Source organism: Aythya fuligula, chromosome 5, assembly GCF_009819795.1.
Source record: "Aythya fuligula isolate bAytFul2 chromosome 5, bAytFul2.pri, whole genome shotgun sequence".
Taxonomy (NCBI): Eukaryota; Metazoa; Chordata; class Aves; order Anseriformes; family Anatidae; genus Aythya; species Aythya fuligula.
The window spans coordinates 37,897,551-37,911,006 of NC_045563.1; the positions used below are offsets into that span (position 1 = coordinate 37,897,551).

General features: G+C 38.3%; 1 protein-coding gene across 14 annotated transcripts in view; it reads right to left on the reverse strand.

The window, feature by feature from the left end:
* Positions 1–6,974: 6,974 nt before the first annotated feature.
* GPHN (gephyrin) overlaps positions 6,975–13,456 on the reverse strand; it is a 278,830-nt gene continuing 272,348 nt past the window's right edge. For all 14 annotated transcript variants that reach the window (XM_032188099.1, XM_032188097.1, XM_032188095.1 and 11 more), the window contains 5 exons: positions 12,460–12,533; positions 11,166–11,230; positions 9,829–9,932; positions 8,495–8,591; positions 6,975–7,299 (listed from right to left, as the gene is read on the reverse strand). In XM_032188099.1, the coding sequence (XP_032043990.1) occupies positions 7,166–7,299; positions 8,495–8,591; positions 9,829–9,932; positions 11,166–11,230; positions 12,460–12,533 (474 nt within the window). In that variant the 3' untranslated portion in view covers positions 6,975–7,165. The remainder of the gene's footprint in view (positions 7,300–8,494; positions 8,592–9,828; positions 9,933–11,165; positions 11,231–12,459; positions 12,534–13,456) is intronic.

Genomic DNA, 13,456 nt, shown 5'->3' on the forward strand with positions numbered 1-13,456 from the left:
AATTTTAAGATCTATAAAAACACATTGGTCAGAAGCACTGAAAAACAAAAATTAATATTAGGAAACAGAGAAGAATAGAAGTCATTATTGTGCTGTTATAAAAGACAGTTATGCCTTTTACTACTGCATGCAGTTCTGGTCTTCTTGTCTCAGAAAGATTAAAGTAAAACTTAAGAGGGTTCAAAGACATGCAGCAGGGATGATCCAATTTATGGGCCCTTTGAGATGGAGCATGACCACACACAAAGGGCAGCATACATAGAATAGGATTCTTAATCCAGATGAGAGCTGTTTACAAATCTGTGGGTGGCAATGTGAGGGTGGCTTCTTGTTACTCAGTCCAGCATGAAAACTAAGAGGCATCAAATGAAACTAGGAGGTGGCAGATGCAGAACAGAACAGAGGAGATAATGCTTCACACTGTTAAGCTGTGGTACTTCTTGTACCAAACACTGTGGGTACTGGAGGAGTGTTTGGAGGATGTATCATTTTTTTTAATTTTTTTTATTTTTTTATTTTTTTTCAGGGGAAAGGCTTTTTTTTCCCCCCCTAAAATCTCACAGACGGCACAGCACAGGGATTTCTGGTGTTATGTCGCCTCTCTCTTGGCAGTTTCTTGAGTGTTTCCACAAAAGCTGTCTTCTCTGCTTGAAACAGCCATTGCTGGTGTAGAAAGTTGTTTGCAAACATTAGGGTGGCTGCTCCTGGCTTAGTGCCTGGTCTGCACATCGCTGCAGAGTTGGATCCCATTTGGTGGGCCAAACAGCACAACCTTTCAAAATGATGAAGTGATCATTCACTTTGCCACCACAGACAAGCATCTGGTTAGTAAATGCTCTTGTCAGACCGGTCAGTAATACTGTGCTGTTCTTGAAAAGCTTTACATCCTTGATGTGCTAGCTCTCATTTGCCCTGCTGATCTTTTAGGTGTGTGTTTGATAATGGCATCCCTTCAGACCATCTCAGGTCACAATAAAATCCACAAGGAGAAAGTCAGGTACTGAGGAAGGCTACTTTGCATGCTTTCTTCTCAGTTGGGTGGGACAGTTTTTTTGCTATTCCACTGTCTGGTAACACTTCAGTACTGTTTATATTGGTGGCTTCACTGGATTTATAATTTGTGTTCAGATTATTTCATCTTGATCCAATTTCTCTTAGGCCCAATCCGCTATTTTAAGACATTTTCATATTTCATCTAGCTCTTGGACAAATATGATTTCTTTTTATAGATAGAAATGCATCAGGATATGATTGTTATAATCTGGCAGTATCCAGTACCGACAAAAAGAGTAAATCAGGATTTTGGAGTCTTCCCCTGCTGCTGTTTGTAAGGTAGTTTTTGCATAGCTGTATGCTTTTCTTCTGGAAAACTCTTCTCTTACACTCTCCTTGAAGTTACTTTAATTCTAGTTTCAAGTCACTGGTTATCAGGATCATGTTAGCGCATTTGCTTTCTCTGCTATGTTTGTGTAGAGTTACTGGCACACAACCAATCCTCAGGTTTGTTTGTAATTACCTCTGCAAGAATTAAGTTTGCTGTCTGTATTTTTAAACCCAAGCCCATGCAAATGCAGAAGTTCTTGTAGAGAGATAAAGCATGCTGGAAGTCACCATGCAGTGCTGTGAGGAACCAGTAATCCCAGCCAGACCAGTCTGACAGCTAGAGCCACTGAACATCTGTGCATTGCCCTCTGAAGCTTTATATTCCAAGAGCTTTGTCAGCTTGTGTGCAATATGGCATGAATGCACAGGGAAAGTCTTACTCTAATGCTGGATATGAGTCACTAAGCCCTTTCAGAAAACATGCAGCTAGCAGCATGTCATGAGGTTAACATTTCCAAAACCCATAGGCTTTTTTTCACCATGAATTAGCCAGGAAGTGCCTGCATTTCAATACACAGTTTAAATCCAGCGTGGAGACTCACCTTTCTGGGTGGAGGCTGGGATATACTTACTAGAAAACAAAGATCAAGGTTGAAAAATCCACAACAGAAAATAAATAAATAAATAAATAAAAGAAAGCAGAAGAAACAACAATGTTGTTTTTGCACTTTGAGTAAACAGAAATGAAGCTACTGACAGTATTGTGTTGAAGGCACAGCGAATACTGTGTTTTTTTCTGTGGAAACTGGCTGGCTTTGGAAAGGTGAAGAGGTTGCCAGACCATTCTGTAGTTAGTTAGTAGAGATCATGTTCTTCATCATGAGGTTAACACTTAATTGCATCATACTGACCAAATACTGCTGTGGGAAATTATGCCTTGCCTCTTCTCAACACAGATATTGCTGCTTTAACTATCAGCTGCTGTGGTTCTCCCCACTACAACCCCGTTTACTTTCTTTTTGTAGCTGTGACTTTGACCACTTTGTTGTCCCCCTCTCCTAGAAATGTCTCTGCTTTCATTGACTACATCCAGAAATGTCCTTCCCCATCTAACCTGTGGTGCTGAAGTCTTCTTTAGCTTTTTCCTGGGCATAAGACCAATGAACTAGCTTCAGCAAAGAGACTGCCACAGATACAAGGCACCTAAGCAGAGTTTCTGCCCAGGAATATTGGGAAATACTTAAAATAACCTCACAAAAGGAATATTAGTTTGGGGATATATTCCTGAATCTATTTGGGATAAAAGTATACCAGATTTTTTTCGAAAGTGTCAGCATAAATGACAGCCAATCTTCATGCTTCTCTTCTGGTATTAAAAGCTAGTTTCAAATTTCATGCAAAGTAAAAAAATAGATTTTTTTGGCAAGTTTTGTGCACTGAATTTCAACATCTACCCTATTCTTTCCTATTCTTATTTTCCCTTCAGATAAGAGGAAGACTGTAAGGATTATTACATGCCAGACCAATGTATTGCTTGATGACATAGCCTGAATCGGTGTCTGACTCCTCATTTAATACTGTCCCACCTACCATGGGAAGCACAAAGCTGTATATGCAAATATGCCAAAAAATGCATCCAAGATATAGACTCTACCTTTAAACCATCTATTCAACTTGACTGCTTTCTGCACTTCCTGAGAAATGTGCCATCAGCACTAACCAATACTTAACTGCTTTTTGGTATCTGACCATTCCTTTGATTGTTTTCTTTGTGAACTGTAAATACAGGTACCTGGAAATATCTCAGTGCTGTTGTAAGAAAACACAGCTGTGGTATATTTCTTCTGTTTTGTGTTAGTGTGTATTTTTCTTACCTAACACAAAACCTCACAAACTGCTCAGGTGACAGTGCTGGTTTTGAGAAGCTAAGTATTAGAACATAATGAAGTGCTGCATCGTCTTAGTCTGGTACCTGATCTCCAAAATATGATGTCTTACTGTCAAGTCTCAGCTTCCAGATGTAGTTCCTGCCTGGCAAGTGCTGGCAGAAGGAAACCTGAGGAACTTTCTCAAGCACAAATCAGGCAGGCCCTTAATATTGCTTCCAAACCAAGGCAACAAGGCAGGCACGCACCATTGTAACACTGACAGATGTTGAACCAAGGGAACTGGGTGGAAATGGTGGATCCTGTCATTCCACTGGGAACTTCTGTGCAGGCTGTCTGTGGCCTGGAGACCACCTTTACTGGCCCCAAGGCAAGTAGCACTTCTGGACTGAGACGTGTCGAAAGAGACAAGCTTCAGCACTCAGCGCAGAGCAGGAGGGTGGGGAGGGCAAAGACAGAATTGCAAAGCCATTCCAGTTGTATGATGTCCTTAAATGTAACCCATGTTGTAATATCTTTTTAAGTGTAACCCTTCAGCTTCAGAATCAAAAAGGCTAAAGATTCCATGTTAATTAGTAATCTCTGGAGTCACACAGCTCTCTAATAACTACCCAGAGATCAAAGACATTTCATGTCTAGCATATTTTAATATCAAGATAGAATTAATGTTGTAATTTCTGTAATTAAGGTCTTGAAATTAGTATTTAGAAAAGGCCACTGTATACTTCTATTTATCTGATCAAATACAGCCAATTTTTTGTATGGTATTTCACATCCAAGGGTACAGTCAAAGTTTTGGTATCAGCTGACCAGGGCACAAAAGTTGTTTGTAGGTCATTGTAGGATTCCCCCAGCTGGATGAATGGGACTCAGAAGGCCCACTACGTGTTTCTACACAAGATAATTCCCATGGATGGGTGCTGAAGAAAAATGTGAAAAGAAGAAAAATACAAATGTTGGAATACCAGCCTTCAGTCTTTGTTGGCATCACTTCTCGTTATGTTGCTACTTTGACAATGCTAAAGCCTTATCTAGAGAAGTGAAAATAGAGAAAATACTCCTTAAAATGTTTCCATTTGCAAGTCTCAGTCCTTGAATCAAAGTACCCACATACTTGAAGACCTTTTTGTCCTTGATGTCTTTTTCGGAAGCTGCCAACCAACAGCAATTTGGGAATGTTAAAAGTAAAAAAGGGATTCCAATTTATTTGTCACATTTGTATTCATTTTTATTACAACAATTAAGCCAAATTCTTCAGCTGTTAGGCTTGATAACTGAGACATAGTTGTAATAATGATTTAAACTGCTCCCAGAGTTACCTCTCCAACATACTTCTATTGATTTCAGTGTTAACAAAGGCTTTGGTGTGTGTGTGTGCCTCTCAGAAACTGCAAAGTTCGTTTTCTTGCATAAAACCTTGAACACTGGGCAAAGAACATTACAAAACACAGCAGGGTGGCTAAAACAGTTTATATTAGCAGTGATTTGAAAAAAAAAATCTTGATTGTTTTAACCTCTAAATGCTTTATTTGTTACAATGGTGGGTGTTATGATGCCAAGATACGGTTTAAATGGAGCCATGCATCATACACAGCATACTGTCAATTCTTCTCAGCCACACTTGTATTTAGTAATGGTTTTAATGGCAGCCAGACCCAAGATATTGCAGATAAGTTTCCATATGTCTCTCTTTCATCTTTCTCTAGCATTTCCAATTGTATGAACAATCTCTCATATTATCGTTACTGATGTCCTTTATAGATTTCCTATTTTTCACTGTACATGCTGCCTACTATTGGCCTGTAATAACCCCAAGCTATAGAATTATAGAATAGCCCGAGTTGGAAGGGACCCATAAGGATCACCAAGTCCAACTCCTGGCACCGCACAGGTCTACCCAAAAGTTTAGACCATGTGACTAAGTGCACAGTCCAAGTGCTTTTAAATTCAGACAGGCTTGGTGCAGTGACTACTTCACTGGGGAGCCTGTTCCAGTGTGCAACCACCCTGTCGGTGAAGAACCTCTTCCTGATGTCCAGCCTTTCCCTGCCTCAGCTTAACACCATTCCCGCGGGTCCTATCACTGGTGTTTACAGAGAATAGGTCACCTGCCTCTCCATGTAATAATCCTTTTGCTTAAAATAGGCCATGTTGTACCTTATTTCTCAGAGATGAGTTAAACTTTCCTCTCCCGTTACTGCTGTGGTTTACAATATTGGTACAGTAAATACAGGCATTCATGAATTTAACTTGATGCCATCCTGCTGCTATATAGAGAGATAACAAGTGTGGACATGTAGTCCAGAACAAAGAAATATGATCAGCAATTTATATTAATATTTTTCTGAAAGATCATTCCCTGGAGTACCTTTGAACGTGGTGTATGCCCACCTACCTGCTTTCTAAGTTTGTAACGGCCTGTGCAGGGAGTATTCAGGCTGTTACATGGCAGAGTTAGGTCTTAAAATCAGCCTCGGGGATACCTTCTCCAGTTATTGTAGAACTACAGCTCTGATCCACTGTGGCTGTCAGGACTTAAACACAGTTTTCTGTGTCCTTGTTCCTGACTAAGTCCTCCAACAATACTATATGCAAAAGTTCTGACTTCATGGATGGAGTTGATGGGATAGCATTTGACCCAAGAACTCCAGGAAGCAAGGTGCAGTATGGCACTGATACGATTTTAATCACAGATGAAACATGAAATCTGGCAAGGGCTGAACAGTCCCAGTATCAAAAGGAGAACCTCAGAAAAAGAAAGTGAAAGCTCTATCAAATTCCACACAAAGCAGCACAAGAGCTGCTTGTAAATGCTACACAATTTAAACAGGAAAAAAAAAAAATCATCAGCTTTGCTGGGTCCAATTGTAAAACCCTCCACCAAATGCTGCTTCCCGTGGGAGATGAGTTTGAGAGAGCTCACTCTGCATTTTCAGTCTGCCCGTGATATATTGTACATTATGGAAGGCTCTAGATTCTGTTTACTATTTCCCTTCCTTCCTCTCCTCTTCCCCCACCCCAAAATACCCTCTTAAAACACTTTTTTTTTTTTTTTGTTCAAACAACAAGGCTAAACAGGTGAAATTTTAAATAATGATTGAGGATTTTTTTTATTCATTTAAGTTTCAATATCATTACAGAAAATGTTATGGTACAGAGTTGTTTAACATTAGTTTTATTTCTTTGCTCATTTAATTTCCACACGAATGCTGGTAACACTAATATCTGTACAAGATCAGTCTTTGATTTTTTTTAGTTTTTAGTTCTGTACATTTTTAAATGTATTGGTTAAAAAGGCTGTCAGCACTTAAGGAAGCAATTTTTTGTTTGTTGAAATAAAAGGTATCCAGTTACTGCCCAAGAGTACTGAGCTGGGTGGCTGCCGGGACAAGAGAGATCCCTGAACGCGCAGCGAGGTGAGGAAACCTCGGGGCTTCATTGGGTTCCCAGTGCAGCCACTCCGCTTTTGGCACTGTGCACATCAACACGAGATACAAGATAAAGAACAAGCAGAAGCTCTCTGTGAAGCGGTTATGAAGCATACTGATAAGGGAAATCCAAGTGTTGTCTACGCTAGTATAAATAAGCAGACAGCCTTGTTTTAAGAGCATAAGTAGTTGTATCTTAAAGATGAGAAAAAACACAAGTTCTGCAGGCACCTACTGCTGTCTACTAAAAGCTACCGCTATTAGAACTAGCATTGAACACACAAAGCAATTGCAAGGAAAGGAAAAAGTTGCTTTGATATAATCAGAATAAATTTCTTCATTAAGATTTCTTTTTAAAGATTTTTTTAAAAGGTATTTATTTAAATTCCATTTGAAATATAATTCAAGATGTTGACTATACTGATCAACTTTTATCCAAATCAGAAAAACTAGCTGTGCCGTTGCATATTACAGGATACAGTCAATGATATGTGGACATGCATCAAAGCTTCGCTCTTGCTGGTGACATCATAGCCTTCCAATGACCATGACATCCACCACCTCCCCCTTGTGAAGCTCCACATACTGCTCTGTCTTTGGAGGTAGCATCAACAGTCCATTGGCACTGCGCATACTCATCAGACGACTGCTCATCTGATTCCCTACAGAAGAGTCAGAGAAAAAGATCAATTAGTTTTTCAGTTAGTTTCAAATGCTGCAACACACCAGGCAGGGAACAAGAGCTGTTCTTACAGATACTCGTGTTACTAACTTATTCACAGAGCTGAGATTTAGCTGCTCAAAGGTAGAAAGGAACGGAGAACTATGTAGAAAAATAGTCATCCTCCTATCGTTCTGGTTCTCAAAACACTCATTCCCTTGCTGATTACTTTCCTATCCAGCCTTCCACATTTTTTCCCCTTAAGTCTTTATCTGTACTTCATGTCTTGTAGTAAACTGCTAATTGCTTTTCTGTTGGAATTTCTAATTCTATCAAAAGTACTTAATTTTTCAGTTTGTGTATCTAGTTCAGATTGTACAGAGACCAAAAGCAGCACAGTCTAGAATGTTTTTAATATACCAACTCAAAAGAATGGGTTTCTTCAGGACACTGAGCTATACAATATACCCTGGAGATAAGCAGTATAGTATTGGTTGTAGTGACAAAAAAAAAATAAAATGCAGTAGGAACTCATGCCCATTAATTTCTTGGTTTTCAAACTTTTGGATTGACAGGAAAATCATTCCAGACAGTCTCCTTGCGTAAAGAAAGAAGTGGCATATAACAACACAGAAAAAGCATTCAAATGTACTATTTACCTCAACTGCAGCTGAGTATCCAGAAGCATCCCTAGATGGCAAACAAGACTAACAAAAGTCTTAGTCTGCTTTAAGAGAATATATACTGCCACTGATGTTTCTTCTGCTTTTCCAGTTCTGCTAGAATCACACTTCTTTTATTTGAAATGTTTCTAACTATGCCCCAACCCATGTTTGTTTAGTACATGCACAAAGAGTAATGTGCCTGTGAGTACATGCGAGCATGGATGAGTATTTACAAAAAGGAATGTGTGCATATATGCAAACATACAAGTGTGTTTTGTGTATGTATAAAGGCAGATTATTCTGATAAAGAAGGTTTTAACTTTAAGTTGGTGAGTCATACCATGACTGAATTTCAATACCATGAATGAATTAAATGACTGTGAACATGCATGTGCACAAGTGAGCAAATCAGTCTGTGTAAGAAAGGTTATATGAAAATACATGTGCATGCGCTTGGTTATTTTTAAACACACGTGAAGGAATAATAGGACCCGTGAGCGTGTCTGTTAGTCTGTGTGACTGGGCACTAACCTGTACTCTGTGCCCAAGGTAGTGGTTCTTGGTGATGCCAAGTCAGTATGCACCGATGATATTCTGGGCGGGGGTCCAATTTCACATCACATGATAACTGTAGAAGCAGCAAAGAAAGGATGAAAATGTCATGCATTAAGATATCACTGTCTAAGATAATGGAATCATCTGTTCAATCTTTTTCCTTAATAATAGTCTTCTAAAAACTTGCATTTCCAGGCCACATGGTGCCTGGTGCAAGATCAAAAGCTGTAGGATGTAAAGACTGCAGTATTTAAGGGAAATACAACTATGATATTATAATATCAAAGAGTATGATGGAGTCTGCAAGCATTAAGTGAAATATTCCAAAGCTGTTCTTTTACACGAGTTCAAAGATACTATCTCTCTGGAAAAAAGCTTTATCACTTCTGGTCTCTGGCTTACGTTGTGTAAAGCTAAAACTTTTATTCACATTCAAAAACCTGCTAGCCCTGACAAAAGGGAAATGACCAGTCTTTGAAACAAAAAGACACACAAGGTATCACTCACAATGCAATTTAATTGAAGCATATTGGAAAAGGCATGCAAAAGTGAGTGTTGTGTTTGAGGATCATATTCCTCAAAACTGGAATGCTACAAATTTCTGTCTGTTTTCCAATACTTTAGACATGAGATAAGGGAAAAAACAGGCTGCTGAGGAAGCGTATAAGAGAGACACAAGGGATACCCTGCAAGAGAAATGTCTGCGCACAGACAGGAAGACTAGGAAAACTGTAAAAGGTAATCTGTTCTTTGATACCTTCTTTCAAGCAAAAATAGTAGAATAACACACTATAATAATATGCCTTGAATCTATATTAAACAGAGTTACTATATCCACAATTTCTTATAAGAGTGGCATGAATAGTTTAAAGGACTTAAATTACTTAGAGTGGGGATCCTGTAGATTACATATATAAATAATCAATTCAAGAACAGAAAGGTGTTCAAATTTGCATTTTCTATTAGCAACACAAAATTACATAACTGGTATTACCAGATTACTCTACATTTTTTTATCACAGGTTAAAACGAATGTATTTTTTATACAGCAAAATAACCCTTCCTGCCTGACTGGCAAATGGCTGCCTGTGTACATCTTGCTCCATTACATGGCCATTTCACTCTTAGGAATTATGGGACTGAATATTAACATTAACAGCTTCATACTGAACCTCTGTTTTCTGTGAACTTCTTTCAATTTGTCAATTAGCCTAGTGTTCTGATTTCCCAAACAAGACAGTCTTTCAGAACTCAAAGAGATGTGTTTCAACAACTTGAGAGACTTTTTAAATACAAGACAAGCTTCTTACCCTGGCTTTGATAATGGTGGGCCGAGGATCCAGAATACCCTGCATTTTCCTCAGTGCAGGAACAACGAAGAGATTGCAGGTGACAACAGCTGACACAGGATTGCCTGTAGGTTAAAGAACAGCTGGTAGTGACACCCTTTTTCTTGACTTACTCTGTGAAGGCAATCTCCGGTTTTTATAGCAATTGCACCCTAAAGGATTCCAAGGAGCTTTTCATGCTATGTACAGGAAACTTCCCACTTAAGTCTGAAGCAGCATGTGGCAAGTAAAACTGCTCAAAGCTAATGTCTTTGCTCTTTGGCTAATGTTGTGCTAAATCCTGCTCTGAGCACTACTGCCCCATGTTCCTCAGGCCCTGCCATTTGCCTCTATTCCTCTGCTGCCTTTCTTCTTACATCTAGTTTTGTCTGCGGCAGGGGCAGTGTTTATTGTGTACAGGCATACATGTAGGTCCAAGCTGATCTGGTGCCTGATTCATGATTAAGGTTTCCATGACCTATGGAAGAATAGGTAATATTAAATAACTTGCTATTCCCTAACGGAGTGGCAAAAAGCTTTAGTACAACTGCTTAGGAGAATTCTACTGACTTGTAAGGTTTATTTTGACACACAGAAGAGGTGTTTGACCAACTTCTGTTAAACACTACTTGTCTTCCACGTCTGGCCTGCCTTAGGCGACAATTATAAAATACATAACATGACAACAGATACCCTGATATCTCTCTCCTGGAAAAACAAACAATCAAACAAAAAAAAAAACAACTGCAGCAAGAGAGAGAAACGAGAGAAAAAACTTGAGAGACTTCTGAACACCACTAGCTTATCAAGAATAAGATTCCTTGTTGTCAGAAATCCATGCAAAGCCAGAGCAGTAAGAATAAAATACATTTTTCCTAACTTAGGAGGACAGATTTATAGCTAGATTCCCAAAGAAATAATTTATTCTGAGCTTTCTCATGGCGACCCAGCACGCAGGAGGTAAAGCAATGCTGCCCTCTTTTGGTTCCAAACTACAAGGATAACAAAACAACCTTCCTTCTGTGATATTGTGTTCCTTGGCCCTCTGTAGGTCTTTCAGTACTTCAGAGTGGATGCACTGACCTACATGCACAGAATCTCTATTGGGAAGGTGAAGGGAGCTATGGGAAAAACAAACAAACAAACAAACACCCCTGCAGAGTGTATTTACAAAACCCAAAGGAATTGTTGGATGGAAAAAATTGTAAGGTCTGTACACCAGCACATTCTGAGGATGGAAGCAGGAACACCAGACATGGTATTGTTTCATATCTTGTCAACTGTGCTTGGCAACAAAAGTAATTCACAAAACATCTTACCTGGGAGCGCAAAGATTATTTTTCTTACGCCATCAATATCCAGAGTTGCAAAAGTTGTTGGCAGGCTATGGAAAAGGAAAGCTATTTATGATCTGCACTGGACTTTGACTGAACCTTATTATCCTTATTATGTTATTATTTATAATATTTAGAAAATAAAAAAATGATGATTTTGTTTCTGGTGACAAACCATCTGAAAGTAGCTGAATTAGTAAACAAAAATCTAGTATCCTGTCTTCATGCAAGTAACCAAATAACAAAGAAATAACACCAAAATTTAACAGTAACAGAGCTGTATTTGTTTTCTATAGATGGCTCTCCATTTTTTTTTTTTTTTATAAGATTAGTGACTAGTTCCCTTTACTCCCGTGTCTACAGCAATATTGACAATGGAGCAGTGTTTTGGAGCAGCAAATGCTAGATAGTCTACAGATGAACAAATTCAGACTTCTGTGACTCGTTATCGGGGCTGTTACAGTTATATAAATAAGAAAGAAATGTGATGATTCAAGACTGTGGCTAGCAAAGAAAAGGGACTCATATTAAAAAAGTTTTCTATATATGTTAATACAATCCTTTCAAACATTAGAGATGATACTTCATAGGAGCAGTGATTAGGCTAAGTTCCTTGGCTTCATCTTGAGCTAACAACTATCATCTACTCAGCAGTACCTGGGAGATTTGCCACACTTTGATCATTACTGCCTAATTTTCTATCTGCTAGGACTAATCAGTATCATATTTTACCAGGGGAAGCTGGTGTTTGATGTTTTTGTTTTAAAATGTCCCTGACATAACAGGAACTGTGTGCCAGACCTCCAAATCCATACTATAATAAATAAAACTTTCTAAATTAGTTGCCATTTCATCTTTCCCAATAAATTGTTTGCTTATAGTGGTATGACCTATGTAAATTTTGAAGTGCAGTTAGATGATTGTTAAACAAAACAGCAATTAGATGTCCCTGTATTTCCCAGGTATTTTACACAAATGTCAGTATCTTAGCTGTGATCACAGTGAAGATTATGGACATGCTTAAAGTATGCTAGCTCCTGATTTGCAGCAGTTGTTGAGAAATACCTGTTACTGATAAAAAGTAATCTCTGTGTTTAATTTCACCTATAAACATGATAACTAATATGAATAGGATGGACTTCGCTTTTTTCCCATATGTATCTACCACGTGGTTTATAATGTATTTGGAAAACTGGAATCTACTGAAGCACTTAGATAGCACTTATATTTGGCCAAATATGGCCTCAATCCATGCTACCTCATTAAAAAGATTTCTTACCCTGGTTTCATAAAAACTCTGCCAAAGTGAATCTGTGCATGAAGATCAATATCCAGCACCTGTTTAAGATAGTCCTGTTTAAATTAAAAAAAGAAAATCAATTAAGTAACATCAAAGTGGCTTATATCATCTAAGTGTTCAAAGCAATTAATTAATATCAAGTGAAGATGAAAGACTTGTTATATCCTGAAAGTGCTATGGTCCAATGGGGAATTTCCAGTATTTGAAAGAAAGTATTTTCAAAACGAAGGGGTGAAGAACAAACTGATTTTAGGTGCCAAACCTGACTCCACAAAGACATACTAATATATTTACTTAAAAGTCAGCTGCAGCATTGGAGTCTTAAGAGGACCCCACAAATACCTATTACTAGAACATTCTTTATGTAAAAGATAGGAAAAAAACGACCTTTATGATTCAAAGTTAAGCCTTCAAATCATCAAGCTATTTAACTTTTGCCACAGAAGCTATCTAGAGGCAGACTTAGAGATCTCCTAGTACTTTTGAAATCAAGACTGTAGAAATCATAGTTTTTCAGGATACTGTAATTATTGTAATTTCTTGGGGACATGGTCTAATTCACAGTGTTCAGGTTTAACTGTCCTAAGTTTCTCAGAACGGAAAAACTGTAGGTGGCTTGTGCATTAGTTCAAGTTAAATGCTTCTGGATAAACGTAATCGATCCAGTTATCACAAAAATTGGAATTACTTGTTCAGTCTTTACTGAAAATTGCTGTGTTCAAAGATGTAGTATCCTGTCTGTTGTGTTTAGTGAGACTTAAGACACAGGATGTAACAATCAACTGTTAAGACAGACTTTAGAAGCAGTAAATCTAAAGCTCCCTTGCAGTTTTCCCACCTCTCTCACTCTCTTTTGTTCAAATACTTGGAAAGCAGCAATTTTTTTTCAGCCAGGCATGAGTTCTCACTTATTGATTATTGATTGCATTAACCACATTTTTACTTGCCATTTAATTTTTAGATGCTCAGTTATTTC